Raw genomic sequence first — 25069 nt, 5'->3', positions numbered from 1 at the left:
CGGAGGGCGTTGAGGTGCCGCCAGCATTTTTGCTTCAGCTGAGTAATATGAGGAACCCATGTGAGCCGGGCATCAAACACGAGTCCCAAGAAGCGGCAAGTGTCCACCGTTCCAAGCAGGTGGCCGTCGAGGTAAAGTTCAGGATGAGGGTGGACCGTCCGACGCCTGCAGAAGTGCATAACTCGAGTCTTGGCTGCAGAGAACTGAAAACCATGAGTCAGAGCCCATGATGCTGCCTTGTGAACGGCGACTTGCAGCCTGCGTTCGGCGACTCCTGTAGTCGTGGAGCTAAATGAGATGCAGAAGTCGTCGGCATACAAAGAAGGAGACACCGACGACCCCACGGCTGCAGCCAGACCATTAATGGTATGGCCTCACAAAGTCAGAAGTCTGAGAGTAGGTGTCAGATTCATCATTTGTCATCACCCGGCAGCTCCTGGGTGCTCGGGCATCGTCAAGAGTCAGTGTCGCGTCCATTGGCCTCAGCAACTGCCTCTGCAAGATTTGCATCCAGCAGGTCAATGGCGTCCATCTCGGCGGTCTCTTGAGCTGTCTTTGCACCTGTCCAGACCACGAGGTTTCACCTAGCGCAGGAAGGGGCATTGATTAACACAGCTATGGGCTCTTCTTTTGGCATGGGGCCTTTGGGGCAGCCCGAGGACCATCACCCTCTTGGGTGGGTGAGCCCTCTCAGGCCGCCATTGCCAGGATGATAAACTCTTGCAATGTGACCGGTGAAACTCTCGGTGGCTCACCTGACTCTTGCTGCCCCGTACTTGGTAGCACAGCAAACTTCTGGATGTTGCAGAAGGCGGAAATGGCTGGTTCATCATCATCACCATCAGAGTATGAACCCCCACATGCGAGTTTGTTCATAAGAAAGAACACTCGGTCATGGGGGCACGAATCAGTTTGGTAGGGTCATCCTTGTCGTAGTCATGAGTGGAAAGCTCGTTTGTCACAGGTGGGGGCCAGATGGGGCTGCCATCGGGGTCAACTCAGTCGCCTGAGCTCGCCCCACCAGACGGCGATCCACCACACCCTTTGCATGAAAAGTCACCTCTCTCATAAACATCTCGATCCACACAGCTCCCTGATTTGTGCCAGTTTCGATGTTTCATACCAATTAGATATTTAGGATATGGCAGTGCCTGTGTTGTTCAGAATTACAATGCAATGTTCCTTTGGACATGCATGAATGTGCCATTAGGCTATTCGAGCATGATCCATTAGCGGGACAACTTTTTAACTGAAAGTCACCTGCCCAATGTTGGCAGATAAATAAGATATTGCAGTGCCAGTGTTGTTTAGAACTACGATGCAATGTTCCTTCAGACCTGCTTGCAAGTAAGAAAGAATAGGTACTGCAGCAACTATAGCCATTATAAAATACATGAAATGTATTTGCGGTTGTGAATATGGACAACCATCAGCTGTAAAGGTTACAGGACACTTACATTACCTGGCACAGACAGACAAACATGAAAGACTGTGGACTAACTGAATGTAAACACAGACATCAAGATATCAGCATATAACTCTCAGAAGACACAACAAATGAAAAGCCAGCAATTTTATAAAACTCACATAAAAGAAAAAAAGTTAGGCAGTCAAATACGTTTAAGCTGCACATGGTTGAAAATAAAAGAAATCAAAAGTATGTAACTACCGGCAAAGGAATAGTTAATGACTTACCATGATATTGATTATTATGTATGTATGAAGGGAAATAAATATTAATTGCATGATGGCAAACTTTTACAAATGAATTATTCTGAGATGTATTAAATATTTATTTTAGATTTCCTGTGTCATGGCACCAAACCCTACGAGGTCTTGAAGGTCATAACAAGACAAGTCGAACATGAAAACTTGCATATTTGGAAATGTGTAAATAAAGAAGAAAGAAACCCCATAGCTAGTAATCTACTTCAACGCCACTGTTGTATTTGGTAAACTGCTGTTCTAATGATCAATGAAGCACAGCGTAACATACATGAACAACTTATTGCCTTCCTGTATTAGCAGCAATGATTTTGAAAATAAATGTTTTAGTTGACATGACGGACAAAAAACAGACTTTAGAGATAGAAAATGGCAATTGCAGAACTAACTGAATATTTGAACACCAACTAGAGAAGTTTCAAAATTTTGGAACCAATTGGATTTTCAACTGAACAGCAATAAATAAAAGTAAAGAACAATAAACTTAAAAACTTCTGTACTGACAGATAAAGTATGTGTCTTCTTGACACAAATTCCACTTAAGCTATGCCAAATTTCTGCTATTTATTTACTTATTTTTGTTTGTCTTCAATTACCTACTTATGAACATTTTACTAGCAAAAGATAAATGATTCTTTCATTACAATTTCATTTTTAAGATGACATAATAATAGTCTTTGTTAATCTGAGTCAAGTGACTAAATATTTGAGTGTACTATCGTTTCAAACCTGAAACTATCAGCTCAAAATCAAGTCAAATATGTAATTTAACTGACTTTTCATTTCAACACATTGTTTATAATAAATATCTTCATGGTATCCACAACAACATAAATATAATACCTTATAGACACATCCTCTGATGGTGAACTGCAACTAATACTGCAAGATGGGACAAACAAAGATTCAAGATCTTTTGTCTTTTTGTCTATAAAGTCTCCCAATTCTTGTAACTGAAAATAAGTAAAAGATTTATTAAAGAAATTACAACTTCATGCAGCACAGAAACAACAATTTTTCACTCATTTACTGATACATTCCATGTACATACATGTCATGATAAATACATGAAACAATACAATCAGATTCCACTGCATAAATGGGATGCATACTTTGAAACCAGATAAATATAGATGACAGAATCATTAAAAAATGTCAAGCAATCAAAAGACAGGAAGTAATAAACTCAAAGAGGGCATGTGACACTTTGCTGCCCCCCCCCCCCCCCTTTACACATGTACATCCATAGACACGCGTGCATATGTGTGTGTGTGTGTGTGTGTGTGTGTGTGTGTGTGTGTGTGTTGTTGTGCCTTGAGAATTTGGGGAAAATTCTAGAAACACTTGGCTCTCCACCGTCTCGAACACCCGATATTTTAATGACAAGGGTGAGAGAACATTTTTACTGTGCCACAAATGTCTGTATGTGCAGGAAGGACAGCTGTCAGAAGGAGCCAGGAGCTGTGTCGGACAAACGGCCCCGACAAGTGGTTACAAGCAGTGCCCTAGAAGTTATATAAAAAAGTCAAAGAGTATCTGGATAATGTTCCATGGTGTATGGCGTCATAAGGATTGTTACAGAGACAGATAAAGCATGTGTTATATAGAGACTTTTATTTTATGTCTTGGCTCTGCATGAGGCAGAACATATGTAACTGTATGAATGTTTAGTAGATTCTGAGTTTTATCTTGGAACCAGTTGGCTTGCTGGAGTATGTCCAGAATAATTGTTACTTTGGGAAGAGAGTTGAAAATGTATTGTTGTTTAACTGACAAGAGCCAATGAGTACATAATCTATTTCAAGAATATAGAGCTGGTTAATAATATTCCCCTTAACCTGATACAGTTTTCAAAGATGAATTAGATGGTGAGAGCAACGTAGCTCATAACGCAAGGAAGAGGATCGGCTGCACGCACAATGTGTAAGTCAGCTGGAAGAGACACGTGATTCGTGCATCCCAACACCGCACTGTCTCTTGTCCAAGAAAGCTTTACAATGTGGTGACCCAAGTGACAGGACTCAAAAAGGAGGAATTTTACGACAGAAATCGAGATAATAAGATATTGATTTGCCATAGCAACTGAGAGTAACAAGACAAAGTAACTGTTATGAAGAATTGGATTCTGCCTAAAAGAAAAAAGGGGTGAAAAAGTTAATAAGCACCAAACAAAGGAAGATGCAGAGAATAGTTCAACTAAGAAGATTTGGTGTGTGGAAGGAAGCAGTCCTCACACATATGTCGACCCAGCCGACGCCGATGCAGCAACCAGTCCCTGACGTCAACGCAGTATCCTGCCAATGACGCCGACACGGTAACCACCCGTCGTCACCGTCTGCAACTGCCGTTCACCACTGCTGACATTGCGTCTTCTCGCCGACGCTGGTGCCGCAACCACAGTTCAACGCTGCCGGCACCCGTGCTGTTCACCTGTGCCGATTCTACACCTGTTCACCCACGCAACCTAGACCTCTACGATGGGTGAGCGAAGACCAATAACTGTTTTGTAAAGTTGAAACAACTGCGGGACAGTAAAATGTGGATGTAGGTATGGTACACAATTTGTATTTTACGTTAGATAACTAGGGTGAAGAAAAATAGAGAGATGGATACTATTCAGAAAGTTGGGGTAACTTCTGTGCCAGCCATGGCAATGACTGTAACAAAGGAAATGCCAGACTGGACTGAGGTAGCAAATATAATTAAAGCACTAAGCCTTAAAGTAGATAACCAGAGACAAGAACAGAGTGAAGCTCTAACTAGATTAGATGCTAAGTTAGAAGCACAGAGTGTAATTTAAACTGCTCAAATTGCCTCTTTGAGAAATGAGATAAGTGCTACTTTAAGTGAAAAGTTAGAAGCACAGGGCGAAGCTTTAGATTCTAAGTTTGAAGTATTAAATGATAAAGTGGAGAATCTGTGATTACATTTGTAAGATGAATTAAGTAATTCCTTAACTGTTCAGATGAATCAAATGTTTACTGAATTTAAACAGAGACAGGATGCGCAACTTCAAGATTTAACTAAAAAATTAGAATTATAATAATGTAGAAAAGGAACTTGTTGAAAAATTAGGATCATTTCAAAGCGTATGCAATGGTACCTTCGATGTGGTAAATCAGAGGTTGCACACCCTGAATGATAGTATTGAGAAACAAGACGATTCCTTTTGTACAATCACAAATTGGAAGTGTCAACACTCGAGTCAATGACGTGGAGAGAAAATTTAAAGAAAAACTAGCAACTTCGGACACTATAAATATAAACGGTCTGGAGGAACAGATAGAGGAGATAAAAGATTGAAAAGTTGCCATGAAAGTAAACTCTGACAATGTGTCTACAAAGCTATCCTATGAACTTGATGACACTAAGAGAAATGTTGATGAGTTTTGGAAAGAATTCAAACTTATGCAGGACCAAGTGGGGAACAGAGGGACTTCTTCTAATGTAGTGTTAACCAGTGAGGCAATAACCGACCTACAATGGGGAGCAAATTCAGGATTATCCAGGTAGTTTCCAAAATTAAAGCTAGACAGGGACATACACCCAACTCACTTCCTGAAGCGATTTAACCAGGCATTACCCAAGCGTTGGGAAGACACGAAAAAGATTGAATTTTTGATGGGGTACCTTTTGGGAGAAGCCTCAGAGTGGGGTACCGTAAACATTGAAAACTTTTCTTCTTGGGCAGACATTCAATTCAAAGAAAAGTCTTGGTCAGCCAGTGCCCAGGAGAAACTATCGGATTTGCGGGACCCAAAACATTACAATAGTTCCTGGGGTACAATGAGAAGATATTTTGATTGGCATTTAACGAGGGTGAAGTATTTGGATAAGCCCATGGAAGAAGAAGAGTTGGTTAGGATTCTTATAAGACACTTACCCATTTGTGCTAGAAAGGATATATTGTGTAGTGGATGGAAAATGGTAGAAGAATTATTATCCTTTGTAGATGCACTTGATGCCATAAATAGGGACCAAAATGAGAGCATACATCAAAATGAAAGTCAAAACCATTGAAGAAATAATAATAGTAGTGGCAACTTTAAGAGACACGAAGCAAATTTAGCAAGAGTACATCAGCATAGGCAGAATGATAGTAATGAAAATTGTCAAAAGAAGCATCCCCTTCAACTACAGGCCCAGCAACATTGCAGGAATTTGTACCGAGTAATAAGAGAGTCCAAAGTAGTAACATAATACCTCGATTTGGTAACCAGCCTGTGCTTACAAATAGTGAGGAAAACGTAGTGCATTCTGGACTCAGGGCCAGGGCTCAGGTCGTAGAAATACACTAGGAGGCCTAAATTATAAGAAATATGTTACTTTTATGCATAAGGTACCCACCAAAGAGTGGTTGTTACTGGAAGAACATACCGATAACAACATTAATCCACAACCAATTATAATTGGAAGAATAGAAGATCTTGGAGCTAACATCTTTATAGATTCGGGTAGTGAAGTGTCACTTATTTCTCGGGGTTTCTTTAACACATTAAGAACTAAGCATGACTTACCTATACTACCAGTAACAGGAGTATATATAGTCGGTATAACTGGAACTAAAAGTAAGGTTGTCAAATATGAAACCCAAGTAACTTGTAACATCGGAGATATTTAGTTCCATCAAATACTTCTGGTAGTAGAATATATTAACTGGAATGTGTTATTTGGCCTAGACTGTCTATCAGAATTTAACGCCGTGTTAAATTTTGAGGAAAATTTGCTTTACTGTGGAAAAGGAGACTATAAGTGTTGTGTACCGTTTGTGACAAACAACAATAGGGGTACACAAACAACAGAGGTTCAATGTTTAAAATTAACAGCGAGCACACAATTGTCACCGGAGATTGAAAACGTAGGTCACACATTACACGGGGTGAACATACAAAACAAAGTAAATGAATCCCCAATATTAACCAACGACCAAATATCAGATTTAACCAAAATTCTATTAGAATATGAAATAGTATTTTCTGATAGTCCAGGTATTATTAGTGACTACATATGTAAATTGAAGGTCAAAGATGATACTCCATTCTTTTGTAAACCTTACTCGACACCGGTAAGCTTAAAGGAAGTGGTTATAGAGGAGATAGATAAAATAATAGACAATACAATAATACAACGCAGTACGAGCGTAATAAAAAGTCTTTAGTGACAAAGGCTACAGCAGGGGTGCAGCTAGTACTGGACGCACGCACCCTAAACAAATATATAGAAACTGAAAGAGATAGAGACATATTAAAATTGATGAGTTACTATCCAAATTTGAGAAAGCACAGTATTTTAGCTTGATGGACCTGACTGCTGGGTATTGGCAAATCCGGTTACATCCAGACTCATACTGGTTATCTCACCCACCTGGGGCAAGCATTGCTTGATCCTGAGGAAGACCCTAAAAAGATTTAAAGAAAAAGGTATTGCAATAAAACTGTCTAAATCATACTTTGCAGGGCAAGAGCTAAAATTTTTGGTACATATTGTCGGTGTACAAGGAATTAAACCCGATCCAGAAAGTACAGAGGCCATTAAGGAGTGTCCACTACCTAGAAACATAAGACAATTGAAGGGATTTCTTGAAATGGCAGCGTATTACAGACACAATATACAAAGTCAAGAGTTAAACAACCCTCGACTTTTGTATTTATTACGGAAGGGAATACCATGAGTTGGGACCAAGAGGCACATAATGCATTTGGAAGTGTAAAGCGGGCAGTATCAGAATCACTGATATTGCACCATCCGGTGATGGGCGAACCACTGAAGATTTCAACCTATGCATCAGATTATGGTATAGCCGCAGAACTTTCCCAAGGCGAATGGAGTTTAGAAAGTATAGACCACAGGTCAATAGCTTTTGCTAGCCAGAGCCTCAACAAACATGAATTGAATTATACAGCCACAGAAAAAGAATTATTGGTCACAGTATAGAGTATACAAAAATTCCACAGAACGACCTGGTGTAATTTTTGCAATTAATTTTTTAACATTAGAATATCCACTTAACAAGGTGCAATAAATGGGTCAGAAAATAATGGATAACATCCAACACGATCTCTATTTTACAGATATATTTGCTATGTATGTTAGGAAGTCGTTACCGCCTAATCAAGATGGAAGGTGGAAGATTACAGGACATAATTTATTCTGGAGAGACAGTAAGACAATACAACATTGGCAGTTAATGTATACCGAATTTAGTAGAAGACGAGTTAGTGTGGTACATTCATAAGGGGTATGGGCATTTCAGTATAAAGAAATGAGCTGCACATACGAATACGTTCTACTACTTTCAAAAGCTAGGACACAGAATAGCATCAGTCGTTAAAACTTGTGAAATCTGTCAGAAGGTAAAAAGAGGATAACACTAATGTTAAATATAATGTTAAATATAAAATGTTAAATATAAAATGCATCCAATTATTCCTAAAGCATTACACGATCTAACAATTGCAGATTTCTTTGGACCAATTCCAAAAGGAAAGGGAGGAGTGGCTTACATTTTTGTCTTCATAGAATGTTGGTCGAAGTATGTTAAGTTGTACCCTATTAAGAAAGCAAACACACCAATGATAATACACTGTCTGCAACACTACTTTCTCAAGGTAGGAAAACCAAGGCGGTTCCTTTCCGACAATGGACCGCAGTTCACTAGTAACGAATTTAAAGAATTTCAAGCTTGGGAAAATATTCATCAAATATTAATCTCCAACTATAATCCATCATCCAACCCATGTGAAAAGGTTATGAAAGAAACTGGGAAGTTATGTTGCACATACTGCCATAAAGAACATACGTCATGGGCAACGAAAATTAGAGACTTTGAGCTTATTTTAAATGAATTACCACATTTATCAACTGGACTAACACCTTTGGAAGTAATAGGTAAACCCTTTGTAGGTGAAACTCTTATTAAATGCTTTACTTGGCCAAAACAACCAACTACTGATTACCAACTGAATCAAATGATAGTTGCTTAGAGCTTAGTTAAGAGGGCACAACAAGAAGTAAGTAAACATAACGAGAAGGCTATCGAACCTCAGTATAAGGTTGATGATCTAGCTCTAGTAAAACAGCATCTTCAGAGCTCTGCTTTGAAGAAGGAAACACACAATTTTTTTTAAAAGTATGTGGGGCCTTACCGAGTACAATCAGTAATCCACACAAAAACCTTATTTTTAGTGGATCCTACAACAGGAGAAGAAAAAGGGAAATATAATGTGAAGAACATAAAGTGGTATATACCCCAGGGACTTTAACATTCTGTGTTAACGGACAGAGTGACGACCGTAGGATCCCGAGTTGTTTTCGGTGTTACTTACACATTAGTTTTCATACACCGAATTTCCTTCAATTCTTCAACTATTCTATAATCTATTCTTGAATTCTTAAACTATCCTATAATATAAGTAATTAAAAAACAAGATTGAGACATATTTAAGAAAATCACGGATAAACAGTGATCTCTAAACATGGAAAGAAACGAATAGAAAATAGTACTAGTATAAAGGTAATATCATGGTACTATTCAAGCAAAGTAATATCTAGACATCAAAAACTGACGAAGTACTTTATGTGCGTATGAAAAATAGTATAAACTGAATGACTAAACAATTATGTTATCATAGTGTATAATTTTCTATTTTTATAGAATAATTTCATACCTTTTGTGAGATGTAAGATACATGTGAGAGTTTGTATCACTTTTGGAAAATGTGGGTAGTGTAGGAACAAACATAACTGACACTACACACACACACACACCACACCTTTCAGACAACCCTCACAGATAAATGTAACTGATTCTTCCCCATTCGCCGTTCCATAGGAGTTGCTAAGATCCTTCTTCGGGGACTTCAAAGGTGAAGGTGAGAATGTCCGTTCTGTAGGAGATGTTTAACATCATACCTCCTCCAGCTTCTCACTCAAGTATCGGAAAAAGTAGGGATCATGAGGAAGGGGGGTGGGAAGGGTTTTCCGGTCTTTGGGGCTATCTTACTTCACTTCTTCGATCTTAGCAACCGATTCTATTTTTTTGTTTCTTACTTCTCATTTGGGTACCGGTCTATTTTTCCCTCTTTCCATATGCATACACTTCTATCGCTGAAGTCCTCCTCAATTTCAGTGGTTCATCTACATACACACAAAGATATACTTAAGCACAAACATAAGGATTACGAGCTAGAAACCTAAAGCGAAGTCAGAACCGCCAAGGGATGTAGGGGAATAGATATACATGTACATCTGAATCAATGCACATATTACATTGTTGATATGTGATGGTTCTACATTGTTATTTTTGTCGCTCTAAAATATATTTACAAGTGCCGTGCTAGTCCTTGGAGAAAAGTTGGTAAATACAGGTAGATACAGCATATACTATGTGTGTGCATGAAACCTGTTTAAGTAAAAGTGAGGAGTGAAAGAGGAATCTAGGGTATAAGATGATCTATTAGAAAGTGGAATATGGGTGTAAGGTAGATTTGTAATTTTAGCACAGAATATTTAAGAATAGTATTCATAAAGATGTATACTTGGGCAATGAACCAGGAGGCCTACTCAGGAAGGAGGAGGAGGGTGCACCCAGCAGTTATTGGATGAGAAGAGCAGATAGGCATACCGTACTCCTAGGATCAACCCATGTAAGATATACCGTATTTACTCAAATCTAAGCCGCACTCGAATCTAAGCCGCACTCGAATCTAAGCCGCATCTGAAAAATGAGACTCGAAATCAAGGAAAAAAAAATTTCCCAAATCTAAGCCGCACCTGAAATTTGAGACTCGAAATTCAAGGGGAGAGAAAAGTTTTAGGCCGCACCTCCAAATCGAAACAAAGTTGGTCCATTGTAATACGAGACACAATTTAGGTCGAATGAATGAAGATACAGCTACAGTACTTTGGTTCGAGTCATAAGCTTAGCAGTTAACCTTTACCAGGTAGCCATTGCTATGCATCACGTGCTCCGTCCGTATTTATACGAGTACCCAAGTTTTTCGCATACTACGTCTGGTTTGAATTGATTGCTTATTTTTCTTTGATCTGATAAGTGTCGTACTCTTTGTTATAAGTGTTTACGTCACTTTAAGCCGAAAATGCATTACTGTACTGTGTCATGCATTGTTTGTCGCATTCTGATAATGAGCGTTTACGACCTGTCGCCGCTCGCGGCACGGCTTGCTTTCGCGCGCGCTACCGCCGCTTACAATTTAAAAAAAAAAAGAGAGAAAGGAATCGTCTCCTTAGCGAAACAATGGCAAGAGACTGCTATTTGTTGTTACTTACACTGCTGCTTTCTTTGATAATGATCAACAAGAACCAAATAATAGACAGCGTATGATAGAAGATGTTCTGAACGAGAGTTTGGCGAAAATTTTTCTCCATTTGAAAATCTTTGCAGACGCCTCTTTAGTAGCCTACATTACATTCTGCACTGAAATTAGAGTCATCTAAGATTTAAAAATCTAGTCAGTTGCCGTGCTTCATTTCTGACTGTATCACTATTAGGCATAAGAATAATACGAATATAAACATGACATGATATGTATATTCTTCCGCGTTTGCTGTTGTCTCACTCTAGTTTCGTAGTTTATTAGGCAGACAGGATTTAAATGAATTAGCAGCAAACACGAAAGAATACATGGCAAAATGTTTATATTCGTATTATTCTTATGGTGAAGAGAATACTGCATGAGATTCACAATTCACAAAAGTTCCTATAAGGAACCATCTCTTCTCATAGGTAGGAAAAAATTAAGAACGTAGCCATCCCAAACAGTCTTGCCAGTCGGATTTTCGTAGTACATTGAAATGCTGCTACATTCGAAGGTGGACAATACGGAATTTGTATTTACTTCGTTGGATAATGTGTGAAAATGCAGTAGTCGAAACTCGAGGCGGAGGAAAAAGCTCGTCGGCCACCTTTTTTTTTAAATTTATTTACTGACGCAGAGGGTTTGGGGCCAATATTTATCTTTGTGCCTGCAAAGCATGCCTGTGTAGCGCTACATATATGACGGCAGAAGTCAGTTGTGGCGGTACCTACCAAATTTTTTTCAGAACTTACGCTTACTTTGCACTCGATTCTAAGCCGCAGGTGGTTTTTTGGATTACAAAAACCGGAAAAAAAGTGCGGCTTAGATTCGAGTAAATACGGTAAGTACTGTTCCTAAAGGGAAAAAGGGCAGTATCGTGACAGAAGTCACACATTTAACCTGTTGAGTACTGCAGACGCAATGTGCCGCAGTGCTCCACCTTGCCACGGGGAGGTTGTTTGCCGGTGAAGTGGGCTTTCCCGTGGGCCCTGCAGACGGCATTTGCCGTGCGGCCTAGCCGGTACCTGAGTCCTAATGATGGCTTGTACCGCAGCCAGTGGGCCTGCGGACATCAATAGCCACTCAGGGTTGCATGCCGGCCCGTCACAAGTTCTTGTGTGCCGTGCACTCCCTGGGATGGATGAATCATATTTATTGTTCTGTGCCGCTGTCCCTGCTATCTGGGAAACACTCTACTATGGATTTCACAGTTGCTGTTCGACATTCATGCTAGCTGGTTCATGTGATCTTCTGCATTCTGCTTTTGTGGTGTCGTTTACCTATCTGCTGTTTCATCAGGATTTTTGGAGTTCTGTCACTTTTGAGTTCCACAGAGAAATGGCACAATGGAGTCACTGCACTGATGAAGAGATACTGGAGATACTGACAAGGAGTGACAGTGAGTGTGCATCTTCAATGAATGTAGTGACAATGAAGATTCATCATAAAAATCTCGTAATAATACACCGCTACGTACTTCACCTAGTAGAGCTCACCAGGACAGTTCTTCTTCAGATTCTGAAAGTGAAGATGAATCGATCTGTAAAAGGCCACATCTCAGTGAGAATGAGAAATTTGATTGGCAAAAATGCAATTTCAGTCCAGCACTTCATGCATTTGATGACTTATCTTAAGGATATAATTGCCAACTAGTGCCTGATTCAAACATTCTATCCTTTTTCCTGCTATTTCTATCAGAAGATCTGTTGAAATTTATAGCACTTGAAACAAACCGATTTTTCACTTTCACCATGGCAAACACGTCGGAATCAGTTTGGTCCTGACTATCCACCTGAAAAAGTACAGGTTTTGAGAAAATGTATAGCTTCAACGGTATTTGACTTCTCATGGCTCCTGTTAAAAAGTTGAAAATAAAGGAATATTGCTCCAGAGATGTACTTCTGGGTACTCCAATTTTTGGTGAAGTTATGTCCTGTGACCGTTTTATGTTACTTTTGAGTTTGTTGTATTTTAGTGACAACTCAGCCAATTGTGGAGATGACAGTTTGTTTAAAATTAGGAAAATAATTGATACAGTCTGTGTGGCGTTCCGCAGAGCATATAATCCATACAAAAGACTCTGTGTTGATGAAAGCCTATTATTGTTCAAAGGTTGATATCTTTTAAAAAATACGTTCCTTCAATACGAAGTAGATTTGGAATCAAAACATTTGTGTTGTGTGACTGTAAAACTGGATATGTCTTCAATTTCACTGTATACACAGGTACAACAACAGAAATTGAAGTCCATAATTTGGAGAAATCTGGTGACATTGTGGCAACACTAATGATGCCATAACTTGAACATCGACATACCCTGTATGTCGACAATTGGTATACAAGTCCATCCTTGTTCCTCTGGCTTCACAATCAGAGAACAGCAGCATGTGGTACTGTATGTAGGAATAGGCACAACTTTCCAAAGCTACAAAAAGAAATCGAAACAAGGAGAAGTTGAGTTTATGTCAACTGACGCAATGCTTGCCATCAAGTGGCATGACAAGAGAGAAGTGTTCATGCTGACTACCTGAAACACTACTGAAATGAGTGACACAGGAAAGACAAACAGGACGACTGGTGAAAAAGTAATGAAGCCGCAATGTGTTGTTGATTACAATGCAAATATGGGAGCAATAGACAACACCGATATGCTGTTAAGCTCTGTTGCATCTGTGTGTAAATCTGTTAAATGGTACAAAAAGTTTTTTTTTACGTTGTGGTCCTTTGTGTTCTGAATGCTCACTCTCTTCACAGATCAGTGACAGGGAGCAAAATATCATTAGCAGATTTTCATTACGTCTGGTACGAGAACCTGTGGAAAAATTTGCTACAGAATGGAGAAGAGATATGAAGCGATGGCGCTCTGATGACAAGAATCCTCTTCGCTTTACTTGGGAGGCACTTTCCACATGTCATTCCAAGTGACCAGTCCAAGAAACGTGGATTATGGCGTAGATGTGCAGTCTGCTTGAAACAGAATGTGCATCGAGAAACGAAATATGAATGCAAAACATGCAATGTATCTTTGTGCATTGGCACACAAAGAAGAACTTTTAGCCAAGTTGCTACAGCTGGAAGATGAAATGAAGCCCTTACTTCTGAAAAAAATTACTTAATTAAAAAAAATAATAATAATAAAAATAATTACAAAAATTTAAAAGAAAAATTTTTAACTTCGCCATTGCTGGTCCAAAGCCCAGACGAGAAAGAAGGATGGGAAATACAGCTGAGCAAAAAAAAAAAAATATATCGCCGAATTATCTGAGCTTGAAGAGCCTCTCCAGATGAATTACTTTGCTGACAAACACCTTGTGTACGAACATGTGAAACATCCAGTCTGTGCTGACAAACACAGACTGGATGCTTCAAATGTACGTACATAAGGTGCAAAAGTAAAAACTTAGTACAAATTTATGTATTCTTCCATAACTTTTTGGTGGAAGTTAAACCTTAAACTTAGTGCAAATATCATTAATTAAACAAAGAATTCTAACATTATTATTAGTACAAAATTGTAGCCTGGGTTGCAGTAAAAGATATTTATTTAAGCAGGGACTAGTTTCGGGCAAAGTATATTTCCAAACCACCATGTAAAACAAAGACTGTGACAACCACATTACAGCTGTTAATAAAACCATAGCAGATGGATTGCTATCGATATTCTACAGTTTTACTAACAGCTATAATGTGTTTGTCACATTCCTTTTTGACATGGTTGTTTGAAAATGGGCTTTGCCCGAAACTATTCGCCGCTTAAATAAATATCTTTTACAGCTACCCATGCTACAATTTTCTACTAATATTCAGTAACAGATTACTGTCCTATCTTTTACAGGACACTGGATTGGTGAAAAAATTCTACGCCTACACTTCGAAAGGGCGTCTCGGCACACGTTGGTCAGTTTCACACTCTCCCCTGTTTCTGAAGCACAAAAGGTCATTAGGAATTAAAGGTGACATTTAGTTAGATAGTTTAGAAACTTGAGTATTTCCTTATCTAATTCTTAAACAAAAGTTATAAATCATTGTTTATTTCTACTGTACAATAAAAATTGCGTCCCGTATAAAAAGAATTCAGAAATGTTGAATTTTTTTTTTTGAAGTTTCCTTGGGGATAATCTATTGGGTTAATGCTATCAAAATATAGCGATTAGCTTCAAAAGTGTGTCTCCGCATCCAGACGGTCGTTTGCGGGTGAATTATTGCGCTAGTACAGAAGAACGTCAACGTTTGGTCATTACAGATTCTACAGCGTTTACATCATAGGTTGCATACAAAAATCTGATAATTAAGTATCAGTATGCCAAATAAAACACAGATGCATACTGAGACCTTATGACAATTCTCAAGAACTAATTGCAAATGAAAGAAAGCCTTTGATGAGGAGTTACATGTTACCAGTGTAAGCAGTTTCAGTGCAAATTAGGTCTATAGAACAATTCATCTCCAGATTCAAAGCTATGGAATAAGTATCCAGATATCCTGCGCTTATTTGTAACGTTGGCAATCACACTAACTGCGAGACTGTCACAACCACCGTGGTTCCAGAAATACTTAGGCCAGGGTATGGACGGCTGAGTGGAGAGCTCAGGCACACAAAATAGTCCGCGGAAGTGGCTGCCACTGCAGGTGCATGGATTACGCGGCCCCCAAGGGCAGGCTTGACATGGCCAGCTGCACGTGCCGATGCAGCACTCAGAGGGTTAAAGGGACGAGTCTGGTAAGTTTCAGGTTTACAAATTTCCAAGAAGGGAACACTTTTATTCTAACAAGAGTTCCTCCAGATTACTTTAAGTAAGGATTAGGTACATAATTAGAAAAGGTAGTACGGGAAGCAAGAACAAAGCAGCAGAATATTCATGAGTTATGTGCACCTGGAATTTATGATTGGAAGAGGAACAGAAAACAGAGCTAACTCCAACATGGATTGAAAGGTTCACAGTTTGTAATTGTGGTAAAATACGCACGGTCCTGTTAAAAGATAAAGAATTATTATCCCATGTAATTGTACATGATGAATATGTATAAAATACCTTGTGTTCGAGCTAAGGGGAGGGATACGTAATGGCTCGAGAATTTCGGGGTAAATTCTAGAAACACTTGGCTCTCCACCATCTTGAACACCCGATATTTTAATGACAAGGGTCAGAGAGACTTTTTACTGCGCCACAAATGTTTGTGTGTGCACGAAGGACAGCTGTCACAAGGAGCCAGGAGCTGTGTCAGATGAGTGGCACCGACAAGTGGTTACAAGCAGCGCCCTAGAAGTTATATAAAAAAGTCAAAGAGTATCTGGATAACGTTCCATGGTGTGTGGTGTCATGGGGATTGTTACAGAGACAGATAAAGTGTGTGTTAGACAGAGACTTTTATTTTATGTCTTGGCTCTGCATGAGGCAGAACATATGTAACTGTATGAATGTTTAGTAGATTCTGAGTTTTATCTTGGAACCAGTTGGATTGCTGCAGTTTGTACAGAATAATTGCTATTTTGGGATGAGAGTTGAAAATATATTGCTGTTTAACTGACAAGAGCCAGCGAGTACATAATTTATTTCAAGAATATAGGTCTGGTTAATAATATTGCCCTTAACCTGATGCAGTCTCCGGAGATGAATTAGATGGTGAGAGCAACGTAGCTCATAACCCAAGGAAGAGGATCGGCTGCACGCACAATCTGTAAGTCAACTGGAAGACACATGTGAGTTGTGCAAACCAACACCACCGCACTGCCTCTTGTGTGTGTGTGTGTGTGTGTGTGTGTGTGTGTGTGTGTGTTAAGACAGATTGCTACTTACATAAGCGAGCACACCTCACACACATGACCGCCAACTCCAGCAACTCGGACTGGAAGGCATTCTGTGTGAGATGCTGGAGTTGGCGGTCATGTGTGCATGAGGTGTGCTTGCTTGCGTGTGTGAATGGTATGTGTGCCTCCTTTACTGATGAAGGCTTTATATAAGCATCTTTTAGTAGCAGCTGTTTAAAATTTTTCTTATAAACCATCATGTCGCACAAGCTTACGATGTCAATGACAGAATTCATTCTTGTGAAGATTCTAATTGTCACACACTGCAGTACACTTATAGTTGAATGTAATATCATTTTCCTAAAATATTGCATTTACGTGAGTGGACACATATTACACCACTGGAGAACACACGGTAATTTGTGAACAGTTGTCAAAGGCCAGATTTGTAAATATTTTCCATAACTAATACAGGAGTAGTTGATTGCCAGTACATGCACAGATAGGTAAGACATTTTATTTTTGATGGGTGATAAAGTGGTGTAAGTGACCCAGAAAAGCCTTTAATTTCACTTATTTTCTTTATAAGAGGTCTACAGTGGAACCGAAGATTATCTACCATCTATCTACCACCCCATAGCAAAATTACTGATTTCAGCATGCTACACCACACTATATAGTGGTGGTTACTAATTTAGTAGCTGTTGTATGTCTTATCTAATTTATTTGTCTATAAATACTAACTGACGAATACTTAATTAAGTTAGTTTAAAATTAATGTTATGGCAACCAATGGGTAACTATTCTTCGACCTTTTGGGTACCATTAGGGAGTAGACAACTTTGCTCTCATCCATCAATAGTGCACTTAATGAAATAACATATATACAGTATTTGGTTTGCATGCACACGTAAAATGTAAAGGGGCTCATAAGAAAGGCAATATTAGCTCTTCTAATACAGACGCCTCAGCAGTGTGTTTACATTTCGCATGTTAAAATTGTTTTTGCACTGTATTTGAATATTAAATTTAATAGTTTTCAATCGTGCGCCCGAGTATTAGCAGAGTGTTTACATTTTGTGGCATGCAATTGCAGCTGTAGCGGTTCTTAAGTTAAGTTCTGATGAAGTTGCTTGTGCAATGTTATACAGTTATTAAATGTAATAGTTTTCAACAGTGTCCCATGTTGTTTGTGGCAAAACAACGATTTAATAAACTTTTGGTAACGTTCGCTCACTGCGTTTTTTAGAGTTTTCTGTGCGTTGAAGTGGTTTAGTAAATTTGACCGAGGGCGTGGATCCCATTGCAGTGATGCCAGTTGAGTCTATCAGTAGATTGGGTTTCACTAGGCATGGCCTGCTCCTCAATAGGTAAGGGATGTGAAGGCTGGCACAACTTATAGGTGACAGTGTAGAGGTTGTGGTGGGCTCACTCATTGAAAAATACCTGTTTTAGTTGGTGTTAGAGCTGCAATTTTTTTAGACTGAAGTCAACTGATAGGTATACCTGCTTAAAGGAAGTCCCTCTAACTAAGGAATCACTTTCAGAGGTGGTCAGGTATTCAAGTAGAGAAGGAATTAACATCAATGTACGTAAAAAAATAGTATTCTGTTTGAGTACATAGATGTATCATGGCACTGCACTGAAGAGATATTTGAATGTTGTGCAGGACCAGTTGAATTTAGTGAAACTAAACTTCTAGTTTGACTTCAGAGCATTTCTACTCAAGCTAGAGAGGGTTCTTGGTTCACTTTATAGGAAGTACCAGAAATTAATTATATGTGGTGACTTCAATATTAATTCTGTATATGATTGTGCAAGAAAATGGATGTTGGTAGATCTCCTTAACTCATATGATCTGATGCAGCTGTGTTTTTTCCAACTAGGATGCAGGGGAACAGTAGCACAGCCACAGACAATATTTTTATTCATTCTTTATTACTAGATGGGCATTCTGTTAGTAAAAGGGTGAATGGCCTTTTGGACCATGATGCACAAATTTTAACACTAAAAGTCTTATGTACTCAAACAGATGTCACATATAATTACAAACTATGTAGGAAATCTATTCAAATGGCAATGGAGTGTTTTTTCTTAACCTTGTTAAGGAACAAGAGTGGCAGGATGTTTATAGTGCCAATAACGTAGATAATAAACATAATGCTTTCCTTGATACATTTCTCATGCTCCTTGAGAGTTGCTTTCCTTTAGAACATTCTAAATGGGGTACTAGCAGTAAAAGGCAGCCTGGATGGCTGACTAGTGGGATAAGAATGTCATGTAGAACAAAGCAGGTAGTATATCAAAATGTTAGAAGTAGTCACAATCAAGCTACAGTAGCCAACAAGCAGTATTGTAAGGTGCTTAAAAGTGTTATTAGGAAGGCAAAGAGGATGTGCAATGCAAGTAGAATGGCTAATTCACAGGGATAAAATAAAAAAAACCTTATGGTCAGTTATGAAGAAGTGTCTGGTCAGCAGCACAAGGTCGGCGATACAAATTCAGTTCGTAGTAAAAATATTTTTGTTACTGATAAGTCAGAAATATGTATAGTATTTAACAATCATTTTCTGAGGATTGCTGGTGACTTAAATAAAAATTTAACTTATACAGGGAATGATGCACCACTCTTGGAAAATGCCTTTTCAAGACTGATGTCTGAAGGTGTCTGAAATACTCCTCCGTGATACAGACAAGGGCGAGATTGAGTCAATAATTAAATTACTGACGACTAAGGACTCTCATGGATATGATGGAATGCCTAGCAGAATATTAAAGTACTGTGCTGCACATGTTAGCCCTGTACTTAGCCATATTTGTAATTTTTCCTTTAAGAATGGTCAGTCACCTGGACGACTGAAGTACTCAGAAGTAAAGCCGCTTTATAAAAAGGGAGAAAGGGATAATGTAGACAATTTTAGACCTATTTTTATGCCATCAGTGTTTGCTAAAGTTATTGAAAAGGCTGTATATGTAAGGATAATTGATCATTTTGCATCACATAATTTGCTATCTACTGTACAGTTCGGCTTTAGAAGTCATTTAACAACTGAAAATGCTATATTCTCTTTTCCCTGTGAGGTACTGGATGGATTAAACAAAAGGTTTTGAACGCTAGGCGCATTTTTTGATTTAACTAAGGCGTTTGATTGTGTGGGTCACAAAATATTGTTCCAGAAGTTGGGAAGTTGGACCATTATGGAATACAGGGAGTAGCTCACCTCTTTTTTTAACAACAGACAGCAAAAGATTGTCATTCAGAGCGCTGTGAATGGCTGTGATGTGTGTGTGTGTGTGTGTGGGGGGGGGGGGGGGGGGGAGAGAGGGGGTGTCTGAGTGGAATAAAGTCAAACTGTGTGTGTGTGTGTGTGTGTGTGAGGGGGGGGGGGGGGGGTGTGCACCCCAGTGATCAGTATTGGGACCACTCCTGCTCCTTATTTATTTATTTATATAAATGATACATCCTCTAGTATTATGTGTAATTCTAAAATATTTCAGTTTGCTGATGACACTAGCTTGGTACTAAAGGCTGTTGTGTGCAACACTGGCTCTGTTTCAAATAATGCAGTTCATGACATAAGTTCATGGCTTGTAGAAAATAAACTAACACTAAATCACTGTAAGACTCAGTTTTTTCAGTTTCTAGCACATAATTCAACAAAAGTCGTCGTTTTAATTTCACAGAATGGGCATACGATTAGTGAAACTGAACAGTTCAAATTTCTAAGTGTTCAGGTAGATAGTAAACTGGTGTGGAAAGCCCATGTTCAGGATCTTCTTCAAAGGCTTAATGCTGCCATTTTTGGTATCTGTACGATATCTGAAGTACGTGATCATTCGACAAGAAAATTAGTCTACTTTGCTTATTTTCATTCACTTATGTCTTATGGTATTATATTTTGGGGTAGCTCTTCCCATTCTAAAAGGATATTTTTGGATCAGAAATGGGCAGTTCAGGCAATAAGTGGTGTAAGTTCGCAAACCTCTTGTCAACCTCTGTCACTACTCTGGGTATTTTGACATTGCCCTCTCTCTCTCTCTCTCTCTCTCTCTCTCTCTCTCTCTCTCTCTCTCTATATATATATATATATATATATATATATATATATATATAATGGAAGGAAACATTCCACGTGGGAAAAATTATATATAAAAACAAAGATGAGGTGACTTACCGAACGAAAGCGCTGGCAGGTCGATAGACACACAAACAAACACAAACATATACACAAAATTCAAGCTTTCGCAACAAACTGTTGCCTCATCAGGAAAGAGGGAAGGAGAAGGGAAGACGAAAGGAAGTGGGTTTTAAGGGAGAGGGTAAGGAGTCATTCCAATCCCGGGAGCGGAAAGACTTACCTTTGGGGGAAAAAAGGACAGGTATACACTCGCACACACGCACATATCCATCCACACATACAGCCACAAGCAGACATATATATATATATATATATATATATATATATATATATATATATATTCTTTACTGTTGTTTCTTGTTAACAATATCAGCTTGTTCCCAAGAATTAGTAGCTTTCACTCAGTTAATACTCGGCATAAATCCAATATGCATTTGGACCACAAAAAATAGCTCTGAGCACTATGGGACTTAACAGCGGAGGTCATCAGTCCCCTAGAACTTAGAACTACTGAAACCTAACATAAAGACATCACACACATCCCGGAGGTCATCAGTCCCCTAGAACTTAGAACTACTGAAACCTAACATAAAGACATCACACACATCCATGCCCAAGGCAGGATTCGAACCTGCGCCCGTAGCAGTCGCGCGATTCCAGACTGAAGCGCCTAGAACCGCTCGGCCGCTCCGGCTGGCATTTGGATCACGCTTCCTTAACTCTTGTTGCAACCATTATCAATAAACTACCACTACAATTCAAAAATCTTAGCAGTAATCCAAGAGCTTTCAAATTAGAACTGAGGAGATTCCTCATGGATCGCTCCTTCTATTCTTGTTGAGAAGTCCCTTGAAAAATATGCTGATTCTTATGTTATATTGTTTTTGTGTTTACTTAAACTTATGGCTTGACTTTTTTGGGTTCATAAACATTTTATTTTATCTGTTATTATTTTTATGTTGTAATTTCATCTACTGGCATGTTCCATGACCACGGAGATTTGCTCCTCAATTTGGTCCTTCGGAACTAGACATGTCAATAAAATAAAAATAACAAATGTATAACTCTAAAGTATACATACATTTATAAGTTTCAGAATGAATCTTTAACCGTGCAGGGAATGCATGCTGTTCTGAAAGTCCCCAGCATTTATAACCAAATTCCAGACTGGGATTGAAAAACAGAACCTTTCCTTTCCCTGTAACATCCAGTTTTGGGCTTGAGTCCCAGCCCAGCACACATTTTTAAACCACCACAATATTTCAAAATACGGGGTGTTCAAAAAGTCTCTCTGCAGTGCCGTATGATTATTACCTGCACATGCTGTATGCCGCAGTGAATATACCGAAATGAAACTCAGTGAAATACAAGTTATTAATTTATTGAATATTCATTTTTACTTACAAATTTTCACATTAAATGTTGAAAGTGTTTCCCCCTGTTGTTGAATACACAATTCAATTTGTCTAATCATCTTTCCAAACACAAGCTGTAACATTTCTTCTGTAACATCAGAAGCAGTGAAAGTGGATATTGAAGTTTTCAATTCATTGATGGGTTTTGGACGATTTTTATAGATAGTTGCTTTCACTGAACCCCAGAAGAAAAAGTCAGGTGGTGTTAGGTCAGGTGATCATGGAGGCCAGAGTCCCTGTGAAATTATGCAGTCTCTTGCCATGATCAGTATTTTTCAGTTCTTGCACAACTGTCTCTTTGTATGGGCAAAGTTCTAATTTTTTCCTTACAGCTGTGTGAGCCGTTCCGACACTAACATTGATTTCCTGGGCGAGTTTTATTAGACTTGTTCGGACTCATGGACATTTTATCGGAAATATCGAGTAGTTTATCCTCAGACTAAACGCTAGGACGACCACTTCTCGGTGCATCTGTCACTGAACCCGTACTTCAAAATTTGTTAGTCAAATCTCGCACAGCATCATGGTATGGGAGTGTTGTCTCTGGGAAAACTGAATTAAATGTTTGGCAAACTGAAACTGTGCATTTACTGCCAGCTTTCAACACTTGTTCGACTAAAAACACACGCTCTTCAATGGTTAGCATTTTAACAGTAACAAAAACGAAAAAAACGAATGAAGGAACTAAACTTAAACGTTCAAGTCAACACGTAATGACACACACCAATGAAACTACTGATGCTGGCTGAGATAAACAAAACAGTGGAATGCTGGGAGAGTCCCCTTGAAGGGAAGTAACCCAAGCAGGTAAACAAACAATCATACGCCACACATGGCTAACAATCATACGGCACTGCGGAGAGACTTTTTGAACACCCCATATATAGGTAGTTGTGACCAATTAGATGCAGTCAAAGAGTGGCATAGATGAAGTGGGAAAAAAGAAAATTGTTTGGTACATGAATTATTGTATTTCCAGTTCATTCCAATCTTTTAGAATTTTTTAGCATAAGCTCAGACACCCTCGATCTACGACGTTCATTCAAATGAAACCTGGTCAGTGCGTCTACCTTTGCCTTACACATAAGGTGGCACCATACAACTGCGGATATGGTGGTGCCTTCTATTGGTAGAGAGACTGACACATGCACACCATATGACGTTGCATACTGCCAGTGTGATTTCACGCTGAAGAGAAGGGGGTCACACAAGTTATCATCCACTACCGACCATGCAGGTGAGTAAGCAGTAACAATAAGGAGTGATTCGATTTTTGGCGGCAGAGGAAGTTGGAGGCCGTGGAATGTATTGATGGATGAAGGCTGTGTACGGTGAGTACAGTCTGAGTCATTCAAGTGTTGTGGAATGGCGCAAGTGATTCCTTGAAGGGCGCGAGTCACTAGAAGACGATGCTCATCCTGGACAGGCTCATCATGTCATCACACCAGAAATGGTTGCAGAAGTGAATGCTTTAGTCTTGGATAACTGCAGAATCACCGTGGACGAGGTCCATCGGTTACTGGGTATTAGCAACGGACGACGAAGTGTGAGACTGGGTCTAGGGCTGGATCTGACAACAGCCCTACTAGCTTCTTCAAGGATGGAATCGACCAGCTAGTGTCACAATGGGATAAATGTGCCAACAGTTTTGGTGACTATTTTTGAGTATGTGTCCTGCGTATAACTAAATGTTTGAATATAATAGAGGGAAACATTCCACGTGGGAAAAATGTTTGAGTTAATAAAAATGTTTGAGTTAATAAAATAGTTACCGTTACTTTACATTAGTGACTGGGCTTCATTTGAATCCCCCTTATACATACTACAGAAAGAGACTGAACGAAACAGAATTTGACTACCATATGGAAATTTATTGGTACTTTCTGTCAAAGGGCAACAGCTGGAAGAATCAAAGGTAATTATTTGGCATACCTGTGTCTTCATCTCTTGTATCGCAGTAGAATTTGACTGGAGCTGTTCAACATGGAGACGGTGTTTCTGTAGCTCATCCTCTAGGCGATTAATATGTTGTGTCAGCTCAATGCTACCACTGTCTATGCGCAACGAATCGAGCTAAATGACACATTAAAAAATATAATCACACATTTTAATTTCTGAAAACACTGATACAGAGATAATTTTATGTCTGGAAGTACATGCTGTAGTAATTTAAATTCACCATCAGTTTGTACAAACAGTATTTATAAACAATATTTTGTAGCTGTCTGAATTCAGCCTCTTCCAAATATACTGATGCATAAAATATTTATAACATAACACTTTCTCCATAAATTTAAATTTTTTCAGTAAAAGTATTATTAATTTATTTTTCATCTAGGCCTTATAAGAAAAACAAATAATTTCAGGGCTTCAGACTCCATTGTTCCCTCCTCCTACTCCAGTGTTCCTCCATTATCTCAGCTGGTGTCTTTCTCTTTCTCTTTCTCTTTCTCTTTCTCCTCCTCCTCCTCCAACCATCTAGGGTCAGTTTTCTTCTGAATCCTACTGTGAGTTTACAGAATCTTGTTATTGTTACATTAGAGATTTTTAAATAAATGTTAGAGGTATGGAGTTTTCTGTACCCTTCTCGTCCATAAAAGAATTAATGCATTGTTAATTATGATTATATTAAAGTTTATCTTTCCTTTATATAAATTACACTTGCATACTATCTGTGGCATTCTATTACATAGGATATTATATTTTGGTGCAAATATTTGTTTG

At 38.8% G+C, this 25069-nt stretch overlaps 1 protein-coding gene across 1 annotated transcript in view; it reads right to left on the bottom strand.

The window, feature by feature from the left end:
• The window catches only part of LOC126456042 (A-kinase anchor protein 9-like), a 499264-nt gene that overhangs the window by 126763 nt on the left and 347432 nt on the right, over window positions 1-25069 (bottom strand). The window contains exons 31-32 of the mRNA XM_050091796.1: window positions 24278-24418; window positions 2569-2678 (exon numbers count right to left, since the gene is read on the bottom strand). Of these exons, the coding sequence (XP_049947753.1) occupies window positions 2569-2678; window positions 24278-24418 (251 nt within the window). The remainder of the gene's footprint in view (window positions 1-2568; window positions 2679-24277; window positions 24419-25069) is intronic.

This window comes from Schistocerca serialis, chromosome 2, assembly GCF_023864345.2.
Source record: "Schistocerca serialis cubense isolate TAMUIC-IGC-003099 chromosome 2, iqSchSeri2.2, whole genome shotgun sequence".
NCBI lineage: Eukaryota > Metazoa > Arthropoda > Insecta > Orthoptera > Acrididae > Schistocerca > Schistocerca serialis.
Note: the sequence above shows the minus strand (reverse complement) of the source record. Positions and strands in the feature narration are given on the sequence as shown.